This window comes from Sorex araneus, chromosome 5 (assembly GCF_027595985.1).
Source record: "Sorex araneus isolate mSorAra2 chromosome 5, mSorAra2.pri, whole genome shotgun sequence".
In the NCBI taxonomy this organism is placed as follows: Eukaryota; Metazoa; Chordata; class Mammalia; order Eulipotyphla; family Soricidae; genus Sorex; species Sorex araneus.
The window spans coordinates 94,422,417-94,446,345 of record NC_073306.1 but is presented as its reverse complement, the minus strand read 5'-3'; the positions used below and the strand labels follow the sequence as shown (position 1 = coordinate 94,446,345).

The 23,929-nt window shown below is 46.5% G+C and overlaps 1 protein-coding gene across 2 annotated transcripts in view; it reads right to left on the bottom strand.

Moving 5' to 3' along the window:
* Positions 1-20,000, bottom strand: part of TRIM33 (tripartite motif containing 33) — a 115,744-nt gene extending 95,744 nt beyond the window's left edge. For both annotated transcript variants that reach the window (XM_012934423.2, XM_055138069.1), the window contains exon 1: positions 19,471-20,000. In XM_012934423.2, coding sequence (XP_012789877.2) covers positions 19,471-19,978 — 508 coding nt within the window. In that variant the 5' untranslated portion in view covers positions 19,979-20,000. The remainder of the gene's footprint in view (positions 1-19,470) is intronic.
* Positions 20,001-23,929: the final 3,929 nt, after the last annotated feature.

Genomic DNA, 23,929 nt, shown 5'->3' with positions numbered 1-23,929 from the left:
AGGGAATACGAAAAGGCTTATGGCTTATAAGCATTAACAATATATATTGTTTGTGCATTCTGGCTGCTAAATTTACAAGTGTGTTTATTTAATGAGTATTCACTGTCTCCTCTCGTAAACTACTCTGTAAAGAAAATCTGTCCACTATTTTAATTTTTGGTGAAGCAAGATAGCTTTTGTTGAAACTTACTTAGAAAGATATTGAGGTGAGAAAAAGAAAGTATATGCCCAAGATACTTGTTCAGAGTTTCCATTCTGCTTCTCTTTCTCTCTTGCCCCCGCTCACTCTCACTTCTTTTGCCTTGAGCTCTGCTTCGGAGTCTCCCCTGCTTCTGTCTGTCTCTCTGTCTCTGTCTCTGTCTGTCTCTGTAGTCTCTCCTCTGGTCTCTTCTGACCGCTCTGTCTCTGCTTCTGTGTCTTCTTCTGTCTGTGTTGTCTCCTTCGCTTCTGTGTCTTCCCGTGTGTCTTCTGTGTCTTCTCTTGTGTCGTCTTCTTCTGTCTCCTCTGTCTTCTTCTCCTCTGTCTTCTTCTTCTCCCCTGTCTTCTTCCTCTGTCTTCTTCTTCTCCCCTGTCTTCTTCCTGTCTCCTCTGTCTTCTCCTGTCTCACAGTCTTAGTTTGTATAGCAAATTACATAGGGCAGTAGCACAAAGGTGGGTTTAACATTAACAAATCAACAAAGAAGGGTAAGACCATTTCTTGAGGAGATTAACAAAATCTCATCTAAGGAGATCCATTCAAGGGTGGGGGTCCAAATAAGGGTGTGTCAGGGTGTGAGCTAGTAATCTACTTAAATAGTTATAGTAAATCTACTTCTAATATCTCTAGCAATGTCATTCTGTATGAGCACAATAAGAGATATAAAGTTTGGTTCTTCCTGAGGACATCTCACTATACATTCCAGACCACAGTCCTCAGGTCAGGTTAATCTTCCTAACCCCAGCAGGGTCCTAATCTCGTCGTTACCTTTGGATCATGACAGCATTTGTCCATGACCATGCTCTCAACTTATAGTTGAGTATTGTGGCACTTTGGCCTGGCCCATTTCAATGCCAGGGTAGCTCACAGCTTGCCCTGGGTCCACTCCATCCCTCGTCGGGACCCTGCTTTTGGAGTGCTAACTAAGGGCAACTGAGTCGAGAAAGCAGATGCCCGGGAGTAAATATTATTGGAGTCAATCAGCTCCCAATTTACAAAGCATATTATTGTCTTCCTGTGTCCATACAGAAAGGACATTGCTTTAAGGTAAACTATGCAAGACACTAACTTACAGTACAAGTTCAGAGTCCTTAGAAGGATCTGATCTTAAAAGATAACAGAATCTGATTAGGGAAAAGGTGATTAACTGGTTGGGAAGGAGGGAGCACAGAAGAGTTTACAGATAAATAAAGGAATGGGAGTGTCTCCAGAGCACTTAAACCTAAACTTGTGGCAAGGAAGGAAGGACAAACCACTGTTATCCTACAGATGGGGAGAGTAGGAGAGAAAGGTTAAGTAATCTTTCTGAAAAGGAGACAGTAGGCCAAGTAAGATTGGAAAGTTCAGGTATAGAAGGTGGCTGGAGTTTGTGGTGATAAAAGAGACAGAGGTTACTGTAAAGGACATTATAAATTAGGTGTCAGGTAGCACTGTAGCACTGTCGTCCAGTTGTTCACTCTGCTCCAGCAAGCACCAGTAATGTCTCCATCGTGAGGCTTGTTACTGTTTCTGGCATTACAAATACGCCACAGGGAGCTTGCCAGGCTCTACCGTGTGGGCAGGATACTCTTCACGGCCTGCCGGGCTCTCCAAGAGGGATGGAGGAATCGAACCCGGATAAGCTGCATGCCAGGCAAACACCCTACCCGCTGTGCTATCACTCCAGTCCAGGTGTCAGGAAAGTAATGATAAAATTTTATCAGCCATACAAGAAGAAAAAAAGAACCTTGGCTGAGCAACAATACAGCAAGAAGGGTGTTTACCTTGCATATGGTCAACCCCAGTTCGATCTTGGCATCCCTTAACATCTCCCAAGCACTGCTAGGAGTGATCCCTGAGTGCAAAGCCAGGAGTTAAGACTGAAGAACTGCCAGCTGTGGCCCTTCAACACACAGACACAAAACAGTATGGCAAGCTATACGAAAGGTCAACTTCCGCTATTAAATACTTGCTTTTTGGTTTGGGGCTACAATAGAGATGCTCAGGGCTTACTCCTGGTCTGCACTCAGTAATCATTTCTGGCAGTGCTCAAGGGACCACAAGGGAGGTCAGGGACCAAACCTGGGTCAGCCATTAGCAAGGCAAGTGCCTTACTGCTGTACTATCACTCTAACCCAACTCTTCCTTACTCTTTAAAAAAAAAAAAAAGTTGCTTCTTTAAGAGTTATAAACCACTTCTGTGTTGATAGACATGTGGGGTTAATAGCACAGCAGGTAGGGCCTTTGCCTTGCACGTGGCAAATCCAGGTTCGAATCCTAGCATCCCATATGGTCCCCTGAGCACCACCAGGAGTAATTCCCGAGTGCAGAGCCAGGAGTAAACCCTGTGCATCGCCAGGTGTGACCCAAAAAGAAAAGAAAAGAAAAAAAAAACCAAGATACTGAATCGTCGAGCCTTAGTTTCTTAGTTTGTCAAAACTCTTAGTTTGTTCAGTGCCTTTCGTAATGACATCCTGGCAGAATCTTTACAGAAATCACAATGTTCGTGGAGGGCATAGGGAATAGTCAGAGGCTGCCTTGCAAGTTTAAGGCCTCCAGTTCAGTTTCTGAACTCGCCACTCACCATGCATGATCCTGGCTCTACTGCTGCTGCTGGAGCCTACGCTCCCTAGTGCCACCAGCCACTGCCAGATGCACCATACCTCAGGTGCAAGCCCTTGCACACACACTAAAAAATGGTGTGAGCGAGCCCAGCCAGGGAGTGCAACCTCTGAGATGTGTGAGCATTATTGATGCGTGCAACCCAGAGAGCGCTAGACATACTACACCCAGTTGTGTACAGACGCGCCACCAGCAGGAAGAGTGATCATGGGTGAGTTCTGTGGCCAAGTGTGGCACCTGAGATTCCTTACTAAAAAGCAAAGTGTAGCCAGAGCAATACAGCAGGTAGGGCATTTGCCTTGCAAGTGATTGACCCGAGTTCGATACCTGGCTTCCCACAGGGTCCCACCAGCATCACCAGGAGTAATTCCTGAGTACAGAGCCAGAAGTAACCCTTTAGCATTGCCAGGTATGACCCCAAAACTAAAAATATTAAAAATAAATTTGTGTTTTCTCTGGGAATTTTTGTACACCGAGGGGGTGGTAGAGGGATATCCAGGTTGATCTCAAGGCTGTCACCTTCTGTCAAGAAGAATAAAAAGGAACAACAATATTAATTTCTGAGGATCATAAAAGAGCTTTGGTTCATATAAATTTTATCTAGCTATAGTATTGGAAATTAAAAACTACCAATTTTAAGGCCAGAGTGATAATACAGAGTGATAATACATCACAGGGTACTTACCTTCCATGTGGCTGACCCAGATATGATCTTTATCACAGCATATAGCCCCCGCACGCCTGGCTGTCTTCCCCGGGGCCCCTCGGAGGGGATGGGCTCCAGCTTCCCTCCCACCCCAAGCAGAGCTCCCGGCAGCCGAAGACCACCGAAACCTAGCTACAGCCATGCTAGAGGCCCCTCTCTACACGTTTGGACAGGCCTCATGCATGAAGGTACGGGCAGAGGAACCCAGGTGTGTGTAATCCCATCAACGGTTCAACATCCAGAGAGAGACTTAAAAGCAAGCTCTCAGAAGATATCTTTAGCCTACTTCTCCCTCTGGGAGAAACTGGCAATCTTCTCCTGAGAGTTTCCTGCCCACATGGGACAGCCTTGCAAGCTACCCATGGTGTATTCATACGCAAAATCCAGTAACAAGTTGGATCTCATTCCCCTGACCCTGAAGAGCCCCCAGTGCAACATCGTTAGGAGGGTCAAGTCGAGATAGACTTCTAAGATCTCAGGGAAAGGACGAAATGAGATGTTACTGAGCCAGCCCGAGGAATCGGTGATTAACGGGATTTCGTGATTCGGGATTCGTGATAGTCCCCTAAGTACTGCCAGGAGTGATCCCTTGAGCACAGAACCAGAAGTAAGCCATGAGCACCACCAGGTTGGCCAAAGAACAAAAAAAACAAAAAAACACAAACACAAACAAACCCTAACACACCAATAACACTTTTAAAACAATACCCGTAGGGTGCTTGCCCTGCACATGGCTAACCCGGGCTCGATTCCTCTGCCCTTTTTGGAGAGCCCAGCAAGCTACCAAGAGTATCTCACCCACACGGCAGAGCCTGGCAAGCTCCCCGTGGTGTATTCAATATGCCAAAAACAGTAACAAGTCTCACGATGGAGACGTTACTGGTGCCCGCTCGAGCAAATCGATGAGCAATGGGATGACAGTGATAGTGATACTCATTAAATAAAACTACAATAATTATGACAATTTAGTTTGTTTTGTTCAGGCCAGGTCCTGAACACAGGCACAAACATGGTCCCGCAGCTCTGTCAGGAGTGATCCCTGCATGCAAAGCCAAGGGCAAAATTTGAGTACTGCCAGGTGTGGCACAAAAAAAAAAATAGTAATAATGAGATAAAACTAGATGTTTTAATTTTTTAAACAGTACATTCAGGGCAAGAGTGGTAGTACAGCGGGTAGGGTGCTTGCCTTACACGAAGTGATCACGGTTCAATCCCTGGCATCCCATATGACTCTCAAGCCCACCAGAAATGATCAGAAATGAGTGAAGAGCTAAGAGTAAGCCCTGAGCACTCCAAGTCTGTGTGGCAGGGAAAGAAATATTAAAAAAGTGAAGAAGCAGATTCACTGGCATCAGGGATGTCACTAAATGGCAGAGCACTTCCCTGGCATGTGTGAGAAGCCGAGGTTTGATCCTAGAACTAAAGTACATAAGTAAACTGTAAATAGACTATATTTAAAATAATAAAATAGAAACATCAAAAAATATATACATATAGAAACATCACAAGGCTGGAGTGAGATAGCACAGCAGTTGGGCATTCACCTTTCACGAGGCCGACCTGTGTTCGATTCCTCCGCCCCTCTCGGAGAGCCCGGCAAGCTACCGAGAGTATGGAGCCCACACGACAGAGCCTGGCAAGCTACCTGTGCGTAATGGATATGCCAAAAACAGTAACAATAAGCCTCTCAATGAGAGACGTTACTGGTGCCCGCTCAAACAAATCGATGAGCAACGGGATGACAGTGACAGTGACAGAAACATCACCAGCAAGTACTGCAACCAATGTGTGTCCGCTAGACACGTCAGATGTGCTATCCCTAATCATTTAAGAACAAAGGGGAAATTCCAAATTTTTTAAATTTCAACTCATTACATGTTGAGTCACATCTTATCAGAAGAGACAGAAACACAGCTCAAGGAGCAGAGCATATGCTTTACATACAGGCAGTCCAAGTTCAGTCCCCAGCAATACATGGTTTCCTGTGCATTGCTGAAGTGACCAGGAAGCATGAAGCCAGAGTAACCCCTGAGCACCGCCAGGTGTGACCAACACAAAACCAACCCAAAAAGGTTCACTTTATCAGAAATAACTATCTTCTAAAATCTTTTTTTCATGCCCAGTTATGTCAGGGCTTACTCCTGGCAGAGCCTGGGGGTGGTAGGGAGGGTGCTCTCTTAACAGACCACAACAATGACACCATATGCTATGCCAGGAACTGAATCCAGGTCACATGGAATTGAATCCAGCACCACATCAGCTGTACTATCTCTCTGGCCCCTGAATCACTGAATCACTAGGTTCTTAAGTTATTCATGACTGAGTTTCAGTCAGACAATGTCCCAACACCAGTCCTTCTGCCAGGGACCATGCACCTCCCACAATGCCCCACTGCCCCTCCGCTTCCTACTGGAAAGCAGTTCTCTGCTCGAGACTACTACTGTGGGCATTTGTTTCCCAGTTTGTCTCCTGTATGTCCCACACGAAGGATCATTCTGTGCCTGCTCCACTCCCTGACGAACTTCACTCAGCATGATACTCTCTGGATCCACCATTTATCGGCAAATTTCATGACATCGGCTTTTCTTTCGGCCAAGTAGTAATCCATTATGTGCATGTACCATAGTTTCTTTATCCGGCCCTGGCTACTGCGAGTAGTGCTGCAATGAACAAAAGAGGTCTTTTCCGCATTGTGCTTCTGGGCTGTTAGGTATATTCCCAGGAGTGGAATTGCCGGGTCTTAAAGAAGCTGAATCCCTTGGGGCTGGAGCAATAGCACAGCGGCTAGGGCATTTGCCTTGCACACGGCCAACCCGGGTTCAATTCCCACCATCCCATATGGTCCCCTGAGCACCACCAGGAGTAATTCCTGAGTGCAGAGCCAGGAGTAACCCCTGTGCATCGCCAGGTGTGACCCACAAAGCAAAAAAAAAAAAAAGCTGAATCCCTAATATTTCTTGAGCAATAACCATACTGTTTTCCCAAAGGCTAGACCAGTCAACATCCCCAGCAGCAGTAACTGAGGGTACCTTTCCCCACCAATGCCAGTCCACATCACACTTTTACTTTTTAAAAATAAAGCTTGTTCAAGCCCATGTTCTCCCTTGAACACATGTCACTTGCTTGACTATGTCTGATTTTTTTCACTCCAGAAAAGTCCATGTTCTCCAAGATGAATACATATTCTTTCTCTTTCCTTACATCTTTCTAAAGTTTCATCCAATAAAACTAATCCTGGGGCTGAAGCCATAGCACAGCGTGTTTGCCTTGCACACAGCCGACCCAGGTTCAATTCCCAGCATCCCATATGGTCCCCTGAGCACCAGGGGTAGTTCCTGAGTGCAGAACCAGGAGTGACCCCTGTGTATCGCCGGTGTGACCCAAAACGCCAAAAAACAAAACAAACAAAAAAAAAACCACTACTTGATCCTGCTTCACTTAAACAAGAGTGAGATCATCAATGGCTGAACAAATAATAGTACTCCTACATTATTAATTAAAAGGGGGGGGAGGAGCCACCTCTCATGGTTCTCTGCTCAGATTGCTGGGAGGAGGGCAACAAGATACTGGGATCTTACTCAAGGCCTCATACAGATTAGATGTGTACTCTACAATTTATGCTAGCTATAATTCTCAATTAAGAAAACTAAAACCTTTCTGAATTCTCATTACTATCTGATTTGATAGAATGGTGAGTATCTGCTTCTGCAATTAACACTGCTGTGTTAAACTGAGTGAAAACTACATTGAAAACCTAGCCTCATACAGCTATGTATTTAAGAAAAGTTGGGAACGCGTTGTCCCTCCGCCTGCCTCAAAATGAACCCAATCACTGCCATGCTCATGGCCGATCTTCACAGGCTCTCCCCAGCCCCCCACACGACAATGAATCCGCTGTAAAACCCAAGTATGAGGGACTAGTGACTGAGAACTCCAGGCTTCATGGAGTCTGGAATGGGCTCCTCCCCCCCATCTCCCCACCCTCCCAGTTTCCTGGCAGTCACGCCCACAAACTGCCCCCGACGCCATTCAAGTACATTAACGCCATGATCCAGACTCACAAATGAATCTCGGAACCGAGCAGCTCACTGCAGGGATGTCTCCAAACTCTATTTACTTAAAATTTTAGAACTCCAGGAACACATGGCCATTTTTGCGGCCACACGACATCTCATAATACTCGTAACAAGCAATACAAAATAAATTATTTAGCATCTGCCTGTGGGGTAGGCTTGAGTGGTGGTGGGAAAATTTGAAATAATGGTGATGGGAAGGTGTAATGGTAGTGAGCCTGGTGTTGAAATATTGAATGTAATCCATTATTGTGAACAACTTTATGAAAATAAAATTTAAAAATTTTTAAAAAAAGAAAAAGTTAGAGTAATTTAATAGCCTTTACAGAGAAATGTGTGGTTATTCTTGATGTAGGGGTTGAGCAATAGCACAGAGGGTAGGGAGTCTGCTTTGCACGCCGCCAATCCAGTTTCGATTCCTCCATCCCTCTTGGATGGCTCAGCAAGCTACTGAGAGTATCTCACCTGCAGGACAGAGCCTAGCAAGCTCCCCTTGGCTTGTCATATTCGATATGACAAAAACAGTAACAAGTCTCAAAATGGAGACATTACTGGTGCCCGCTCAAGCAAATTGATGAACAATGGGGACGACAGTGCTACAGTGCTACATTCTTGATGTAATAACAAAATATGAGAATATTCCTGGGCTGGAGCAATAGCACAGCGGGTAGGGTGTCTGCCTTGCACGCAGCCAACCCGGGTTCGAATCCCAGCAACCCATATGGTCCCCCGAGCACCACCAGGAGTAATTCCTGAGTGCATGAGCCAGGAGTAACCCCTGTGTATCACCGGGTGTGACCCAAAAGCAAAAAAAAAAAAAAAAAAAAGAGAGAATATTCCTTGAACGTCAGCTATAATATCTACATTCAAACCATATTAGTGACTTACTATTCCCTTACACCCTTACATCAACTAAGATCTATCAATCTGTTTTGCACTGTGAATCTTTTTCTTACATATGATATTACAACATCATGCATTGGTCATTTGGAAAATATTGCATAATTAAATCTTTCAACTGTTGACATTTCTTTATACATTAAAATCTATGAATATCATTACCAATCTCTTCAAAGAACTTTTAAATACTGAGAAGCTTATCAAGTTCGTAGCAGCAGATACAAACTTTGTAAAATTCTAATATAAAATTCTAATATACATGTAAAAGCTTAATTTTTCTCATCTGCAGTGTGTCAACAGGCTCGATTCATTCACTTCTTTTTTTTTTTTTTTCCTTTTTGGGTCACACCTGGCAACGCACAGGGGTTACTCCTGGCTCTGCACTCAGGAATTACCCCTGGCTGTGCTGGGATTTGAACCCGGGTTGGCCGCTTGCAAGGCAAACGCCCTACCCGCTGTGCTATCTCTCCAGCCCCATCGATTCATTCACTTCTGAAAAAATGGCTGCCACACACCTAAGACTGAAAACATAGCTTGTCAATCATTCTTTCAGCAGCAAAATTATTTTCCATATTAAAATAAAGCAGCTGGGCTAGAGCAATTGTACAGCAGGGAGGACGTTTGTCTTGCATACAGCTGACCTGGGTTCAATCCCCAGCATCCCACATGGTTCCCTGAACCCATAATGAATGGTTATCTTAGCGAAGTCAGGAGTAACCACAAACACAGACAAGTGTAGCCCAGAAAAAATTAAAAATCTTTAAAAAGCAGCTGATTTGGCCTAGAATTCAAACTGCACAGTACCTTTCTTCTTGCCCTTTAGTCTAAAGCAATTTATGCATACTTCCTATTTCATTATGTAGAATATTAAGGATCAAGGTTTAGTAAAATAATTTCATGCTGATTATCAATAACAATAAGTGAAGCTAGCATAATTTTTTTTTGTTTTTAATAACCTGTGAGATGTGACAATCAGTGCTCAGGGGCTACCCAGTGGTGCTAGAAGCTAAGCAAGGCCCTAATCCAAGGTTTCACATGTGCTAGGCCCGTGCTGTACTGTCAGAGCTATCACCTACTCGTATTTTGGGTTTCATCTAAGTGTGTGCTGATAAAGAAGTAACTTTCAGTAGTTTGGAAGCATTATTTTAATTCTTGCCCAGATTCCTGCCAAGGTGCCAAAAGTATTATCCATCATTGCTTTTGCATCATTAATATAAAAGTCAGAACAGTGAATAAAGCAAATAATAAATCACAGTTAACAGCTTAAAATTTGCCAGTGCCTGAAACGGTGTCACGGATGCTCACTCCCCCCACCCCCCAAATCCGATATTCCAAAAACCAACATTGGGGAAACACTATTATAAGGGCCCAATAATAGAAGTACATGAGAAAAAGCAGCTGGAGTCGCCTAAAAGTTTTAGTGTAAGATAAAAGATCTTGCAAAGACTTAAGACTTAGTTTACAAGTTTTACATTACACTAATTTACAAGTCTGACATTATAAATTTTAGGTAGCACAGGCCAGAGAGCTGGCAGGAGGGGTGGGAGTATGACTGAGCCCATTCAACTACCAGCACCACATATCCCTGGTACTGCCAGAAGTAGTCCCTAAACAAAGCCAGGAGTAGCTCATAAGCACTGTAGATATGGCCAAAAAACAAACAAACAGAAATATTTGCTTAGTTGGAGAGGTTTGGCATGCAAATTTCTTTAAAAGACATGCTGCATATATCACAGATGTCAGAAAAGCCTACAACATCAAAAATTTATGTTTCTTCCAAGAACTGGGAGAAAGTTACAAAGACACTACGGGAACAAATGAAAGACAATACAAATAATAGTACTACAGTTCACTGAGAATTTGTCATATGCCAGACTATATGAAGCACTCTGCAATTAGCTCATTTAATCTTCATTAATAGCATTATGAAGTAGTTATTATTTTCAATTGATGAACATTAATTTATCCAGTCATTCAAGTAGTGTATGGTAGATTCAAGTAGTCTGACCCCTGAGATATATATATATATATATATATATATATATATATATATGCAGAACTAGTCACAATGCTAGACATTGATTTTTTCCTAATGGTTTAGGGCAGGAGAGACAGTATAACAGGAAGGGTAGGGTGTCTGCCTTGCACACACGGCTGCCTCAGGTTCAATCCTTGGCACCCCATATGGTTCCCAAGCACCACCTGGAGTAATTCCCGAGTGTAGAGCCAAGAGCTATCTCTGAGCACTGCCAGGTATGACCCAATAAATAAGTAAAATATTTCATTATCCAGTGAGATAGCTAGTAGCACGCTTTCCATGCTGAGTTCCATGCAATCCCAATAGCAAGGCAGGGTGTGGCCCTCCTGGGAACCCCCCTACAGGCTGGACCAAGTAGCACCACATTACCAGCAAGAGTACTGACCCCACTGAACCATTAGGTCAGCAGAGTCACTTGCCCCCTTAGCACTGCTTGGGAGCACTGCCCTCACCAGCAAAACAATTGCGTCACCCCCCCTGCAATAAACAGAAGGTCTGCTTTAATGACTGACGAAAGATGACTACTGTTGTCAAAAACTCAAAGTTGGGCGGCTAAAGAGATAGTATGGCAAATAAAGTGCTTGCTTTGCAGGTGGCCAACCTGAATTCGATTTCCAGCAACCCAAATGGTCATCTAAGCACCACCAGGAGTGATTCCCGAGCGTCGCCAGACATAGCGAAAAACAAAACCTGAAACTTGGGGCCTAGAGAGTACAGTGGATAGTGTGCTTACCTGGCAATAGGGTCTGAGCAAACCCAAATTTAATCCCCAGCATGGCATATGGTCCCCTGACCCACTTCCCTTAGTACAGAGCCAGGAGCAAGCCCTGAACATTGACAGGTGTGGCATTTGACAGGCGTGGGGGGGAAAAAAAAAACCTCAAACTTTCTCTGTCAAAGACAGGCATTAAAAACTAGGAAATAAAAAAAAAAAATCCTCAAACACACTATGCATAAACTAGCGAACTGCCATTCAAGGCACATGCTCTCCAGTAGGAAGAATTTGCCAAGAGTTAAGAGAAAATACCCAAAGCGTTTCCTTGGTGCGAGACAGAGAGCGCTAAGAGAGTATGGAAACCCTGCACACCACCCCTCCAGCTTCTCCTGGGCCTTTTCAGCTCAGCCTTTCCACAATTCAAGATTCAGAAACAAAAGTTTTCTCATGTGGATTTTTCCATAAACAATAATAATAAGCTTACACACATATTAAGAGATAGCCTAAAAATAGTAAAACCAGAATTCTACAGGACGAAACGCCACCTGCAGTGCTGCAGCAAATATGGATAGGTGTGGTTGTCTGAGCTTATACAGGTGATTAGTAGCAGAGCCTTAACACGAGTCACACCTCATCTAGTCTTCCTTATCACTAGGCAACTTCAGATGTGTTCTACTACAAAAGTCTCATCTCCTGCAAAAGCTCATCTAGATTGGATGTGATGGGGCCAAAGAGACTGCACAGCAATTATGATGCTAGCCTTGCACATAGAATACGGGGTTCAATCCCTAGCATCCCATTTGGTCCCATGAGCCAGTCAGGAGTGATGCCTGAGAACTGAGCCAGAGGTCAAGAGCACTGCCAGATATGGTCAAAAACAAACAAAAAAGCTCATCTGTATTCCCTTGGGTGATTCCATACAAATGTGTTGTTTCTGCTGGGTCAGGGATCAAACCCAGGGCCTCACATATGCAAAGCAAGTGCTATACCTCTAAGCACAGGTCATGTCCTTGGCCCTTTTTCATTTTTGGGGGGTATGTGTGTGCAAATTTGTATTTCTTATTGTCTACTCTGGTGTGTGTACAGACAAATTCGTATTTTATTGTATATTATAGTTTCATAGATACTCGCTACTAAGAACTAGTCCTGGCTCAACCTGAACTGAGGGGGAAAACCCCAACAAAAACAAAGCACTTTTTAAATATTAACTAATGGTGAGGCAGAGCAATAGTACAGTGGGTACATTTGCCCGCACGCAGCCAACCTGGGTTCAATTTCTGGCATTCCATATAGTCCCCTGAACACCGCTGAGAGTAATTCCTGAGTGCAGAGCCAATAGTAACCCATGAGCATCGCTGGCTGTAACCCCCACCCCCACTTCGCAACAACAAAAGGCTAAAATATATGTAATTATATATATGTATGTATGTACATACATACACACACACACACACACACACACACACACACAAACTCTTGAGGAGTCAGAGAGAGAGCTCAAAAGGCTGCAGCACATGCTTTGCATGCTGGTGACCAATCGAGTCCTGGGTTCAATCCCTGCAAAGAAATGTGTGGTCTCAAGCCTGGGAGTAGCCCCTAAAATAACCAGGTGTAGTTTCCAAAAATAAATAAAAATAAGACTCATTAGAGTTTCAATAAGCATCACCTAGTTAATCCGGAATTTCTAAATACTCCAACACAGATGAAACCTTTCTCCTCGTATTAAATCCATGTGTCTCAAAATCTGGTAGGTACCAGAGACCAAATCACAAAAGGCACTGCTTAAAGAGAGACACCTGGGGCTAGTACAGCGGGTAGGGAGCCTGCCTTGCATGCAGCTGACTAGGGTTCAATCCCCAGCATCACCTACAGTTCCCCAAGCACTGCCAGGATTGGGGAATTCCTGAGTGCAGAGCTATGAGTAACTCCTGAGAACTGCAGGTTATGGCCCAAAAAAATCAAAAAATAAATCAGATAAACAAACATCTGGTGTCATCTCCGAATCAACTGGAATAGGCATTTGAAAAGGCTCTCTAGATTATTCTTATTCATTCAAAAGGCATTTACTGAAGTCACTCTACAATACTCTAATGGAAAATAAGAGACAAGTAAACAAAACAAGCAATTGATATTTTCACTCTGCTATGCAAAATGGTAATCTATCAAAGAGTGACCTAAAAAACTACTTTCAGGGGCTGGAGTGATAGCACAGCGGGTAAGGTGTTTGCCTTGCACGCGGCCAACCCAGGTTTGATCCCCAACATCCCACATGGTCCCCCAGCACCACCAGGAGTAATTCCTGAGTGCATGAGCCAGGAGTAACCCCAGAGCATCACTGGGTGTGACCCAAAAAGAAAAAAAATAATTAATAACTACTTTCAGAGGCAAAAATCAGCAAGTACCGTGGGTAGAGAACTTGACTCCCAGCATCCCATATGGTCCCCCAAGCATTGCTAGAAGTGATTCCTGAGAGCAGAGCCAGAAGTAAGCCCTGAGCATCACCGGGTGTGACCCAAAAACAAAACAACACACACACACACACACACACACACACACACAAAAATAAGTGAAAGGATTTCCAGGCAGTGAAACTACTCTGTATAGTACAGTGGTAAACTATGAACTTCGGGTGATCTGTAATTGTAAAAAGGCAGTTTTTTGTACTCTTGGGGAGGTTTAATAATCACAGAGTTTTGTATTGGGGAGCAGGGGGAACAGAATACAGGAATTCTCCATATTTTTCCTTTCATCTTACTATAAACTTGAAATTGCTCTTTAAAAATAGATTTTTTTTTTAATGCCAGAGAACACCTTTCTAAGGAAGCAACACTTGAAGTGAGCAGCCCCTCACTCAGGAGCAGTGGTGGGCCGCACACTTTAACACTCAGGTATGGATCAGATCACCTGGAAAACCTGTTCCATCGGCTCTCCAGAAACCTGCACTCCTAGGAAGACCTCAGGGGATGCGGATGCCACTCGGGAAAATCTCTAGGGTGTCATCCAGGGCAGGTTTCCGAAGCAGGTGGCGCTGCCCTGGGGTGGCTGGAACCATGCAGGTGGGGAGATAGTCTCTTTGGGGGCTTTTGGGGGACACTTTCCTTTGTTTGCTAAAAAGGCAGATTTCCAGAGGGGCACTGATTGATGTGTGTTTGTTTTCCTGAAACAGGGACAAGTAGACCAGTAAGTTTGGAGATCTCTGACACAGAGAAAACAACCCAAAGAGTGAGGAACTTGGGTGTTAGAGAAAGGAAACAAGAAAAAGCCAATTAGAAGGGACGGGTATGTGCTTGTGTCACCATTTCAGAACTTCTTAGGATGATCAATTAAATACCACCGAATTCCCCGAACCATAGACAGGACTCACCTTGCATTTCAGTTTATTTTCACAGTCATTTCAGTGTGACTTGATGAGATATAAGTGAACGATTATTAGCTATTTTTTAGAGGTAAACAGAGGGACAGACACAGTTTGTCTTACTTTAGAGAAAACGAGTGACAGAAGTATGCCCCTTAACTCCAAATTCAAAATTCCATCCAGAATGGCACGCTTACTACTTTTGGGGGCCGGGGGTGGTGAAGATTCAAAAGGCTGGGGACACACCCAAAGGTGTTCAGGAATTACTTTTGACTGCTCAGCGATCACTCCTGACAGCGGCAGAGATTGAACCCTGATCAGCCATATACACTTACTTGCCTTACCCACTGTATATCTCTCAAGCCCTGGCTTGCTTATTTTGTGTGCAATGCCAGAGACTGATGTCAATCAAGTCAAATACTTGCAAGGTTAAACACTGAGCTCTATCCACAAACCCCAGCTCAATGTTTAAAGAGCGGGGCCAAAGACATAGTACAGTGGGAAAGACACTTGCCTTCCACACAGTTTGATTCCCAGACCCCATGTGGTCCTCTAAGCCCTGCCAGGAGTCATCCCTAAGCACAGAGTCAGGAGGAAGTCTTGAGCATCACTGGGTGTGGCCCAAAAAAACAAAAAATTAATTAAAGAGCAAAGCAAAGGATACATACAGGAGTTAATAATAGGCCTGGAGAGCCACAAACTAGTGCAGGAAAGACCTCTGCACTCCTATACCCACTGCAGCATCATTCACAGTAGTCAGAATTAGTAAACTATCTGAGTGCCCAAGAACAAATGACTGAAAGAAGCAATGGTACAAACACAATGGAATACTATGCTGCAGTGAAGTCATGAAATTTGCCTATGAATCAGGTGAGTATCATGCTGAGTGAGATGAGTCAGAGAGGGACAGACACAGGTGATCTCTCTCATATATGGGATAAAAGAAAACATAGTAGAGAAGTCACTAATGCCCAAAGACAATACAAATGAAGGGCAGAACTGGTCGTTAATAGGCAGTTTGTGACAGTGGAGGAGGGGGATGATACAACAATGATAGAGAGAAGTGGCCACTCTGCACAAGAACTGGGTGCTGAAAGGAGGCCACCAAATGAGATGCATGGCACCTATCAGTGACAGTGATGCAAAACACAGTGCCTAAAAGGAAAAAAGAAAAAAACGTGGGGTGAGGGAGGGAAACAGGAGACACTAGTGGAGGGAGGAAAATGGACACTGGTGAAGAGATTGGTGCTTGAACACTGAGCTTACTACTGGAACTCAATCATGAACAATTTTGTAACTCACAGTAATTAAAAAACCTAAATCTGGATTCTCTGGCTAAAAACATGGTGGCTTTGTTGCTAAAGAGGACTGCAGGGAGGACACTGGCCTTGCACATCATCAGCCGGCACCCCATATGGTCCCCTAAGCCTCGCCAGGAGTGAGTCCTCAGCATAGAGCCAGAAGTAAGCCTTAAGCGCCACCAGGTATGGCCCAAAACGCAAAAAAATAAATAATAAACAGAAAGCAGGGTGGCTTGGTTTTAGATACTAGTCAGTTATAAAACATTTCCTTAAGGTTGCCAGTACGCTGTCCATATTTGTTCAACAAAGGCTGGGGTAAGGAAATTTACTAACTATCCTCTCCTACATGTCCTCTCCTAAATATCTGAGTCAATTTTCTTAAGCTCAGGCCCTCAAACACATCAAACAGGTTTTAACTTTTTTATTAAATCACTGTGACAGACCCTTACAAAGGTGCTCATGATTGGATTTCAGTCTTACAGTATTCCAACACCCAGCCATCAGTATACATTTCCCAGTACCAGTGTCCCAGGTTCCCTCCCATCATCATCTCATCATCCCCCCCCCCCCCCGCCTCTATGGCAAGCGCTTTTTTCTCTTCTCTCTCTCTCTCTCTCTCTCTCTCTCTCTCTCTCTCTCTCTCTCCCCCCTCCCTCCCCCCTCCCCCCTTTTTGAGCATTGTGGTTTCCAATATTGATACTGAAAGGTTATCAAAAATATCCCTCTACCTACTTTTAACACTCAAGTTCTTGTCCCAGCTATTATTGTCAAACCAGTCTCTATCTTACCTACCCTCAACCCCCATACACACACTTGTGGTTGGATTCAACCACTGACCAGTCCTCCTAACCTTTTATCCCTAGCCCTCTAGCCATGGGAATTAGTTTTCTGTATTTTTTTATATACCACAAATGAATGCAATCATCTGTCCCCCTCTCTCTCTCTTTTTTTTTTTTTTTTTTTGCTTTTTGGGTCACACCCAAGGATGGCGATGCACAGGGGTTACTCCTGGCTCATGCACTCAGGAATTATTCCTGGCAGTGCTCAGGAGACCATATGGGATGCTGGGAATCGAACCCAGGTCGGCTCCGTGCAAGGCAAATGCCCTACCCGCTGTGCTATTGCTCCAGCCCCTGAGAAATGAATCCTTTTGATTCATTTCACTAAGCTACTTTCCATGCATATTTCTCATTGATAAGCAAATTTCATGACCTCATTTTTCCTAACAGCTGCATAGTATTCCATGGTATAGATGTGCCGGGAGGTTCTTTATCCATTTGTCTGTTCTTGGACAATCAGGTTGTTTCCAGATTCTGACTATGGTGCTCCAATGAACATAGGAGTGCAGATAGTGTTTCTGCTGTGTGTTTTGGGGCCCCCAGGATATATTCCCAGAAGTGGTATTGCTGGATCAAATGAGAGCTCAATTTCTAGTGTTTTGAGAAACATCCATATTGTTTTCCAAAAAGGCTGGACCAGTCGGCATTCCCGCCAAGAATGAAGGAGAGCCCTTTCTCCCTGCATCTATGCCTACACTGGCTGCTCTGCTCTTTTGGATGTGTGCCAGTTTCTGTGGTGAGATGATATCTCATTGTTGTCAAACAAAGCTTTTACCTGGTGTGCCCTCTACCTCTCTCACCTAATTCAGGTTTTCCACAAGAACACTAAATCCCATGTGTGTTACTATGCCCAAGAGACCTAAGCAGTTATATGCCTATTACTCACCCTCTATACCACCATTACCAGTATCTTCTGCATCACTCTTAACATCCCCACCTGCATATCTCAATAATACAAGTTCCAAATATTCCAAACTAGGGGCTTTAGAGAGAGTACATCAGGTAAGGCACTTGCTTTGCATGCACAGACCATGGTTTGATCTCAGGCATCCCACAGAGTTCCCAGAGCACCACCAGGAGTGATCATCCCTGGGCGCAAAGCCAGGAGTAACTCCTAAGCATCTCCAGCTGTGACCCAAAAACAAATCCAAAACTAAAAGTATCATAGCCTCCCTACACATACACGCACCCTGCCTGAATGCGTGAATAGTAGTGGCAACCATCAAGCAGGAAGATGAGAATTCAGCATGGGCAACTCTGTCTCTCTCACACCAAGCTCAACCATCCCCATCTCCATGTCCTTGTCTACTTTCCTGTTTCTACTAACACAACTGTAACACTTACTAAACTGGTTGCATTCCTTTTAGGTCACACCCAGTGGTACTCAGGGATCCCACTTAGTGGGACTTGGGAAACCGTCAGTGGTGTCAGGGATTGAACCAGTGTCGGCTGCATGCAAGGTAAGCACCCTACTCACTGTACTATCGCTCTGGCCCCAAAATTGGTTTGTCATTTCCTTAGTAACTACCAAGAACTAGTCACTTCACACAGTTGTCTCACAATTACTTATTATTTGAGTAAATTGTATTTCACAGTGCCAGGAATCAACATCAGGATCTCACACAATGCGAGGCAAGAGTACTAACACTGAACCCCAATCCAGGTTCCAATGTGTGGGATTTTATCCTTGTTCCACAATGAGAAAAAGAGGGTAACCAAATATAAATCTGCTCAAACCATACGAAAGGGCAGACCAGACACCAAATGTTTTGCTCTATAATACAGTTCTCAGTCCTTTCCTGATTGCCCCAAACATTTTTCACCTCCATTACCAAGAATCTATGTGGTCCTAGCCCCAGTCTTGTCTTCCTTTCTCATACAGTATATCCCACGTGATCGTTCTGGATTACCAATGTGATCCTTTTAGCCTCTTGATATAAAGTCCTTTTATATCCAGGTACTCTCCTTCAGTCTCCACTGAACAAAATCCATTCAACCAGATGAGTTCCCAGACCCTTTAATACAAAAAGTTCCACAATCATGGTCCAAAACGTAAAAGCGCTGAAATTTTCTATTATGAACTCGCAACTCGAGCCCGGGACCCATGCGAGGCTGCTGTGTATCCCACGAGTATTGGTATTTCTGTCTCACTGCACAAAACACTCAGGTGCTTGACAATAAATTAACCCAGAACCTGCTGGAGTGTTATGTAAGACACGTTCCCAAGAAAGAGGGAGAATTTCCAAACTACTCTAAAATCCAAAACACATCTAGTCCCAAAGGTTTCAGAAAAGGGGTTGAAGGCACTGTAATTAGCCAGCCCCATTAATCCAATTCAGCACCTTCAACACACACCCCCTTGGGTCCGGGGACCCGCGAGGCCCCCGAGTGCCCTCCAACACTTTCCCAGGCCGGCGTGTGCGACTCCCCCGCGAGAAACCTGCTCCCGGGTTTCCCTCCCGGGCACTTTCGGCCCTCTCCGCGGAGGCCCCGAGCACCACCTCTGCATCTGTCGCCTCGCGCTGGGCAGTGGGCAGCCCCCCGCCCCCACCCCCGGTTCATTCATTCCCAGCACACTGCCCAGAACAATAGGGGCTCATTAACACACCACGAACTCCGAAGTCGCCCCGACCGCAGCGGACCCCCGCGCTGCAGGCCTGCTCCGCGCCCCCGGCCGCCTCTAAGCTCTCTGCCCCGGTAGCTGGCCCTCCTTGCCGCCCCGGCCCGCCTGGCCCCGCGCGCTCACCCTGCTGGATGTCGCCGTTGCTGCCCCCCGGGATGGGCACGCTGAGCTGGCGCTCGGGCTCGGGCAGGCAGCGCAGGCAGAAGGAGTGCAGGCAGGGCAGCAGCTTGGGCTCGGCCTCGCGCCGGCTCTGCAGGCTCTGCTGACACACGGCGCAGGTGTCCAGCAGCGACGCGGGCGGCGCGGGCGGCGCGGGGGCCCCCGCGGTCGGGGCGGGCGGCGCGGCCGGGGCCGGGGCCGGGGCGGGCGGCGGGGCGGGCGCGGGCGCGGGCGGCGCGGGCGCGCCGGGCACCACGGGAGCAGCGGCGGCCGGGCCCGAGGAGGCCGCGGCCGCCCCGCCGCCCTCGGCGTCCGCCCGGCCGCCTTCCTCCTCCTCCTCCTCCGCCCGCGCGGCGGCCAGAGGCGACTCCGCCTCCTGCGCCGCCGGCCCGGCCGCTCCGGCCGCGCCCGGCGCGCCGCCGCCGCCCCCGCCACCGCTCTCGGCCTCGCCGCCGCCTTTGTTTTCCGCCATGTTTCCTCTTTGAACCCGCCGGACCGCCCCGCGCCCGCCGCCGCCGCCGCCGCCGCCCCCAGCCCGCCGCGCCGCAGCACGAGCGGCGCCCAGCGCGAGCAGGACGGCGGGAGCGCGCGCGCACGCGGGGCCGCGCACGCACGCGCCGACCCGGAGGGCGGCGGGAACTCGGGGCGCGTGCGCAGCGGCGGGGCGGGGCGCGCGTGCGCGTCGGCACCGCCGCCGTGTGAGCTTTTAAAGCCAGAGCTGTGCGACACCGGGCGGCGCCGTCCCGGCGGAAACGTGCCGCTGCCCCACGGGGACTCGGAGGTGCAGACCTCGCCGTCCGTGCTCTGACCCTCTGCGCGCTCGTGCCCCACCGGTGCGACATAAGGAGGCCGTTAGAGAGGGAGAGCGCAGCCTGGAGCTCAGCGGCGCAGCTCAGCTGTTGCTCACCTCTCGGGGCTGTGGACGGACCGGCTTTGCCAAGAACCAGAACCCCAGTCCCTGGGGAGTTCTTCAAAGCAGAAACGGTGAAGCCACACCCTGAGTCCTGAACCAGGAAGTGGGGAGAGGGCTGATGGTTCAGGAAAGCTGCCTCTGCCCGTCCGGGTGCAGTGCCAGTGTGGAGGCTGCCTGTCGAGCCAGTACTGAGTCCTGAACACTCCCAGCCCCTGCTGTTCACCGTCCTGGTGTGAGCCGGGTCACAATGCCCTTAGTAATGTAAGAAATGCAAACCGTCGGAAGAGTGGAAGGGGATGGCGCGATAGTGCTGTAGGGAATGGGCCGTGCATGCGGCCAACGGGAGTTCTAGCCTCATACTACCCACAGCCAGCACCACCAGGCGTAATTCCTGTGCGGAGCCAGGCATGATCCAAAAATAAATTAGAAAAAGAAGCCAAATAGTTTTTTTGCGGGCTGTTGTTTTGATTTTGGCTTGTTTGGGGGTTTGGGTGGATTTGGTTTTTATTATTTTGGTTGGTTGGCTGTTTGGGGGGCCACATCACGCCTGGTGGCGATCAGAGCCCATGCCAGGCACCCTAACAGGCCTGCCTCGTGCAAGACCAGCGCACCACCTGCTGTACTAAGTCTGCAGCCCGGGGTTGGAAGGGGGTCGGGGGAGTGTTGGTAGCACAACAGCTGATTTGAGATTGGGGCAGAGCGATAGGACAGCTAATAGGGTGCTTGCCTTGCATGCTGCCTACCTTATTCCGTCTGCAGCATCCCATATGGTCCCTCGAGCTCACCAGGAGTAATTCCTGAGCACAGAGCCAGGAGTAGAACCTGAGAATTGTCTGGTGTGGCCCAAGAAAAACAATCAGAAAAGTTCATTTATAGGGCCTTGCCTTGTCCGTGACTGACCCGTGTTCAATCACCCACCCAGTCAGAAAGCTAGTAGTAGCCCCTGAGCACAAAGCCAGGGGTAAACCCTGAACACACAGCATGTGGCACAAAAAACAGAAAACAAGTTCATTCATATCTCTTCTGTCATTGTTCCCAAGAAGCTATTCTTAGAGCTGGTCTAAGACCTTAAGTAAGCCATAGAGAGCAGTAAGAATCTGTGCCAGGTGGCACCACAAGCCAGAGAATGCTCCGGACCCCAGACCAGGACAACAACACCGGGGTGCCAGAGGGAGAAGGTGCTGCGTCCCTGCCTACCCCAGATGGAGTCCCAGTGACACTGAGCTTCTACTAACACGGTTTGGGATATCTCTCCAAACCATGTGGGCACTTATGTGCCTGCTTTCTGGCATACATTTCCTGATATACAAAAAAAAAAAAAAAAAAACCGCTCAGGAATGGCTCCACCACCCCTGAGCATTCATTATTCCAGAGGCACAGAAACCCAGTGGCTGCTGGCAGCTACACTCCTGGACTTTAAACTACAGCCCCGTGCAGCACCAGGAGGGGAAGGGTTTTTGTCCTTCGGCCTTTTCCCCTTTTGACAGCATGGTGACTGCCACCGTTTAGAGCCAGTTGGACAGAGAGGTAGGAGCTTGCAGTGATGGGACGCATGGGGAATCTCGCGATGGGGTGGGGGGCAGAACCACTCCTGCTTCCTGCCGAAAGGCATCCGTCCATGAACAGCTCCCTCAGTCCTGAACAGTCATGATCCCAGAGGCACACAAACCAATCTCGGAATGCAGCGGCTGCTGGCAGAAATACCTCTGGACTTAATACCAGAATCCCAAAACTGGGCGGCCACTTTCACGACCGTGTAACATCATATGCTCTTTGTTATCAACAATAGAAAACATACAATCCAATGATGTCATTCTGACAGGCCTGAGTGTTGGGGGGAAAACTCCAAATAATGATAGTGAGTTTTCTGTCAAAAATTGAATGTAGGGGCTGGAGTGATAGCACAGCGGGTAGGGCGTTTGCCTTGCACGTGGCCGACCCGGGTTCGAATCTCAGCATCCCATATGGTCCCCTGAGCACCGCCAGGGGTGATTCCTGAGTGCATGAGCCAGGAGTGACCCCTGTGCATCGCTGGATGTGACCCAAAAAGAAAAAAAAAATTGAATGTAATCAAAGTAATGAGAGAGTAAAGTGAAAATCATCTGCCACACAGGCAGAGGGGAAGAGAGAGGAGGGTCTGCTGGGGCTCTTGGGAACATGTGCACTGGTGAGGGGATGGGTGTTTGATCATTGTATGACTGAGACTTGATACTGAAAGCCCTACCAGGAGTGATTACTGAGTACAGAGTCTGCTAGTAAGCTCTGCACATCACCAAGTATGGTCCCCAAAACAAAACAAGTACATAAAAATTGAGGTTTTTTTCTCTTAAAATAACAAGCTTTTTAAATTTTTTTTGGTGGGGATAAGGCAGGGGGTGGGTGGGGAGGTGGGATGGTGTGTGTGTGGGGGGGTGAAATTTGAGCCACACCTAATCGTGTTCAGGGGTTGCTCCTGGCTCTGTGTTCAGGGGTCATTCCTGGTGGAATGAGAGGACCATATGGGGTGTTGAGGATCGACACCAGGTTTGCTGTGTGCAAGGCAAATACTCTGCCTGCTGTACTCTTCCCCAGTCCCTAAAGCAAGTATAGGTTAATGGAAATTAAATATACAGTATGTATATAAAATGATATACTATATAATTACATAGTAGTATATTATATAGGTACATATAAGGATAAGCTATATATTGCTACATATAATTATAACACACAGGCATATATACTTACATATGTGTATATATATCTATATATGTATATATAGATATATATATATATAGTTTTAGGGCCACACATGGCAGTGCTTAGGGCTTACTTCTGGCTCTGAGCTCAGGGAGCCCTAAGCTCTATATGGGATCTGGGGATTGAACCAGGTTAGCCACATGCAAGCCAACTGCCCTACTCACTATACTATTGCTCTGGTCCATACATGGATTTGTTTGTTGGTTTGTTCTAGGATAACACCTAGTCATACTCAGGTGTTGCTCCTTACTCCTTGCTGTGTGCTCAAGAATAACTCCTAGGAGGGTTTTTGGGAAATCACATGGGATCCTGGGGATTGAACCCTGGTCAGCTATGTGCAAGGCAAGTGCCCTACTTGCTGTACCATCTCCAGCCCAGGGTTCTCTCTGTTTATCTGCAATGGGATAGAAGTTCCAAGATCAAGATCTAGAATCAGGCCACAAAAAAAAAAAAAAAAGAAATTCCAAGATCCTTCAGTGGGTTCCTTCAACAATGGGTAGTACAGAATTACTGTATTATTTATATTTACATTTTTCTACATATATGCAAAAGTATCAATAATAAAATAATTTAATTCGTCATAGTAAGACATTAACAATGGTAATCAAATGGAACAATTATACTCTAATGCAGAATAAATTGACGTATTAGAATAGCTATGCTGTAATGGTCATTCTCGCTCTCTCAGAATATCTGGTTGTGACTTGCTCATGTTCTCCCTTGAACGTGTATGTCACTTGTCTGTCACTTGGCTTGCTTATTTCCACACTG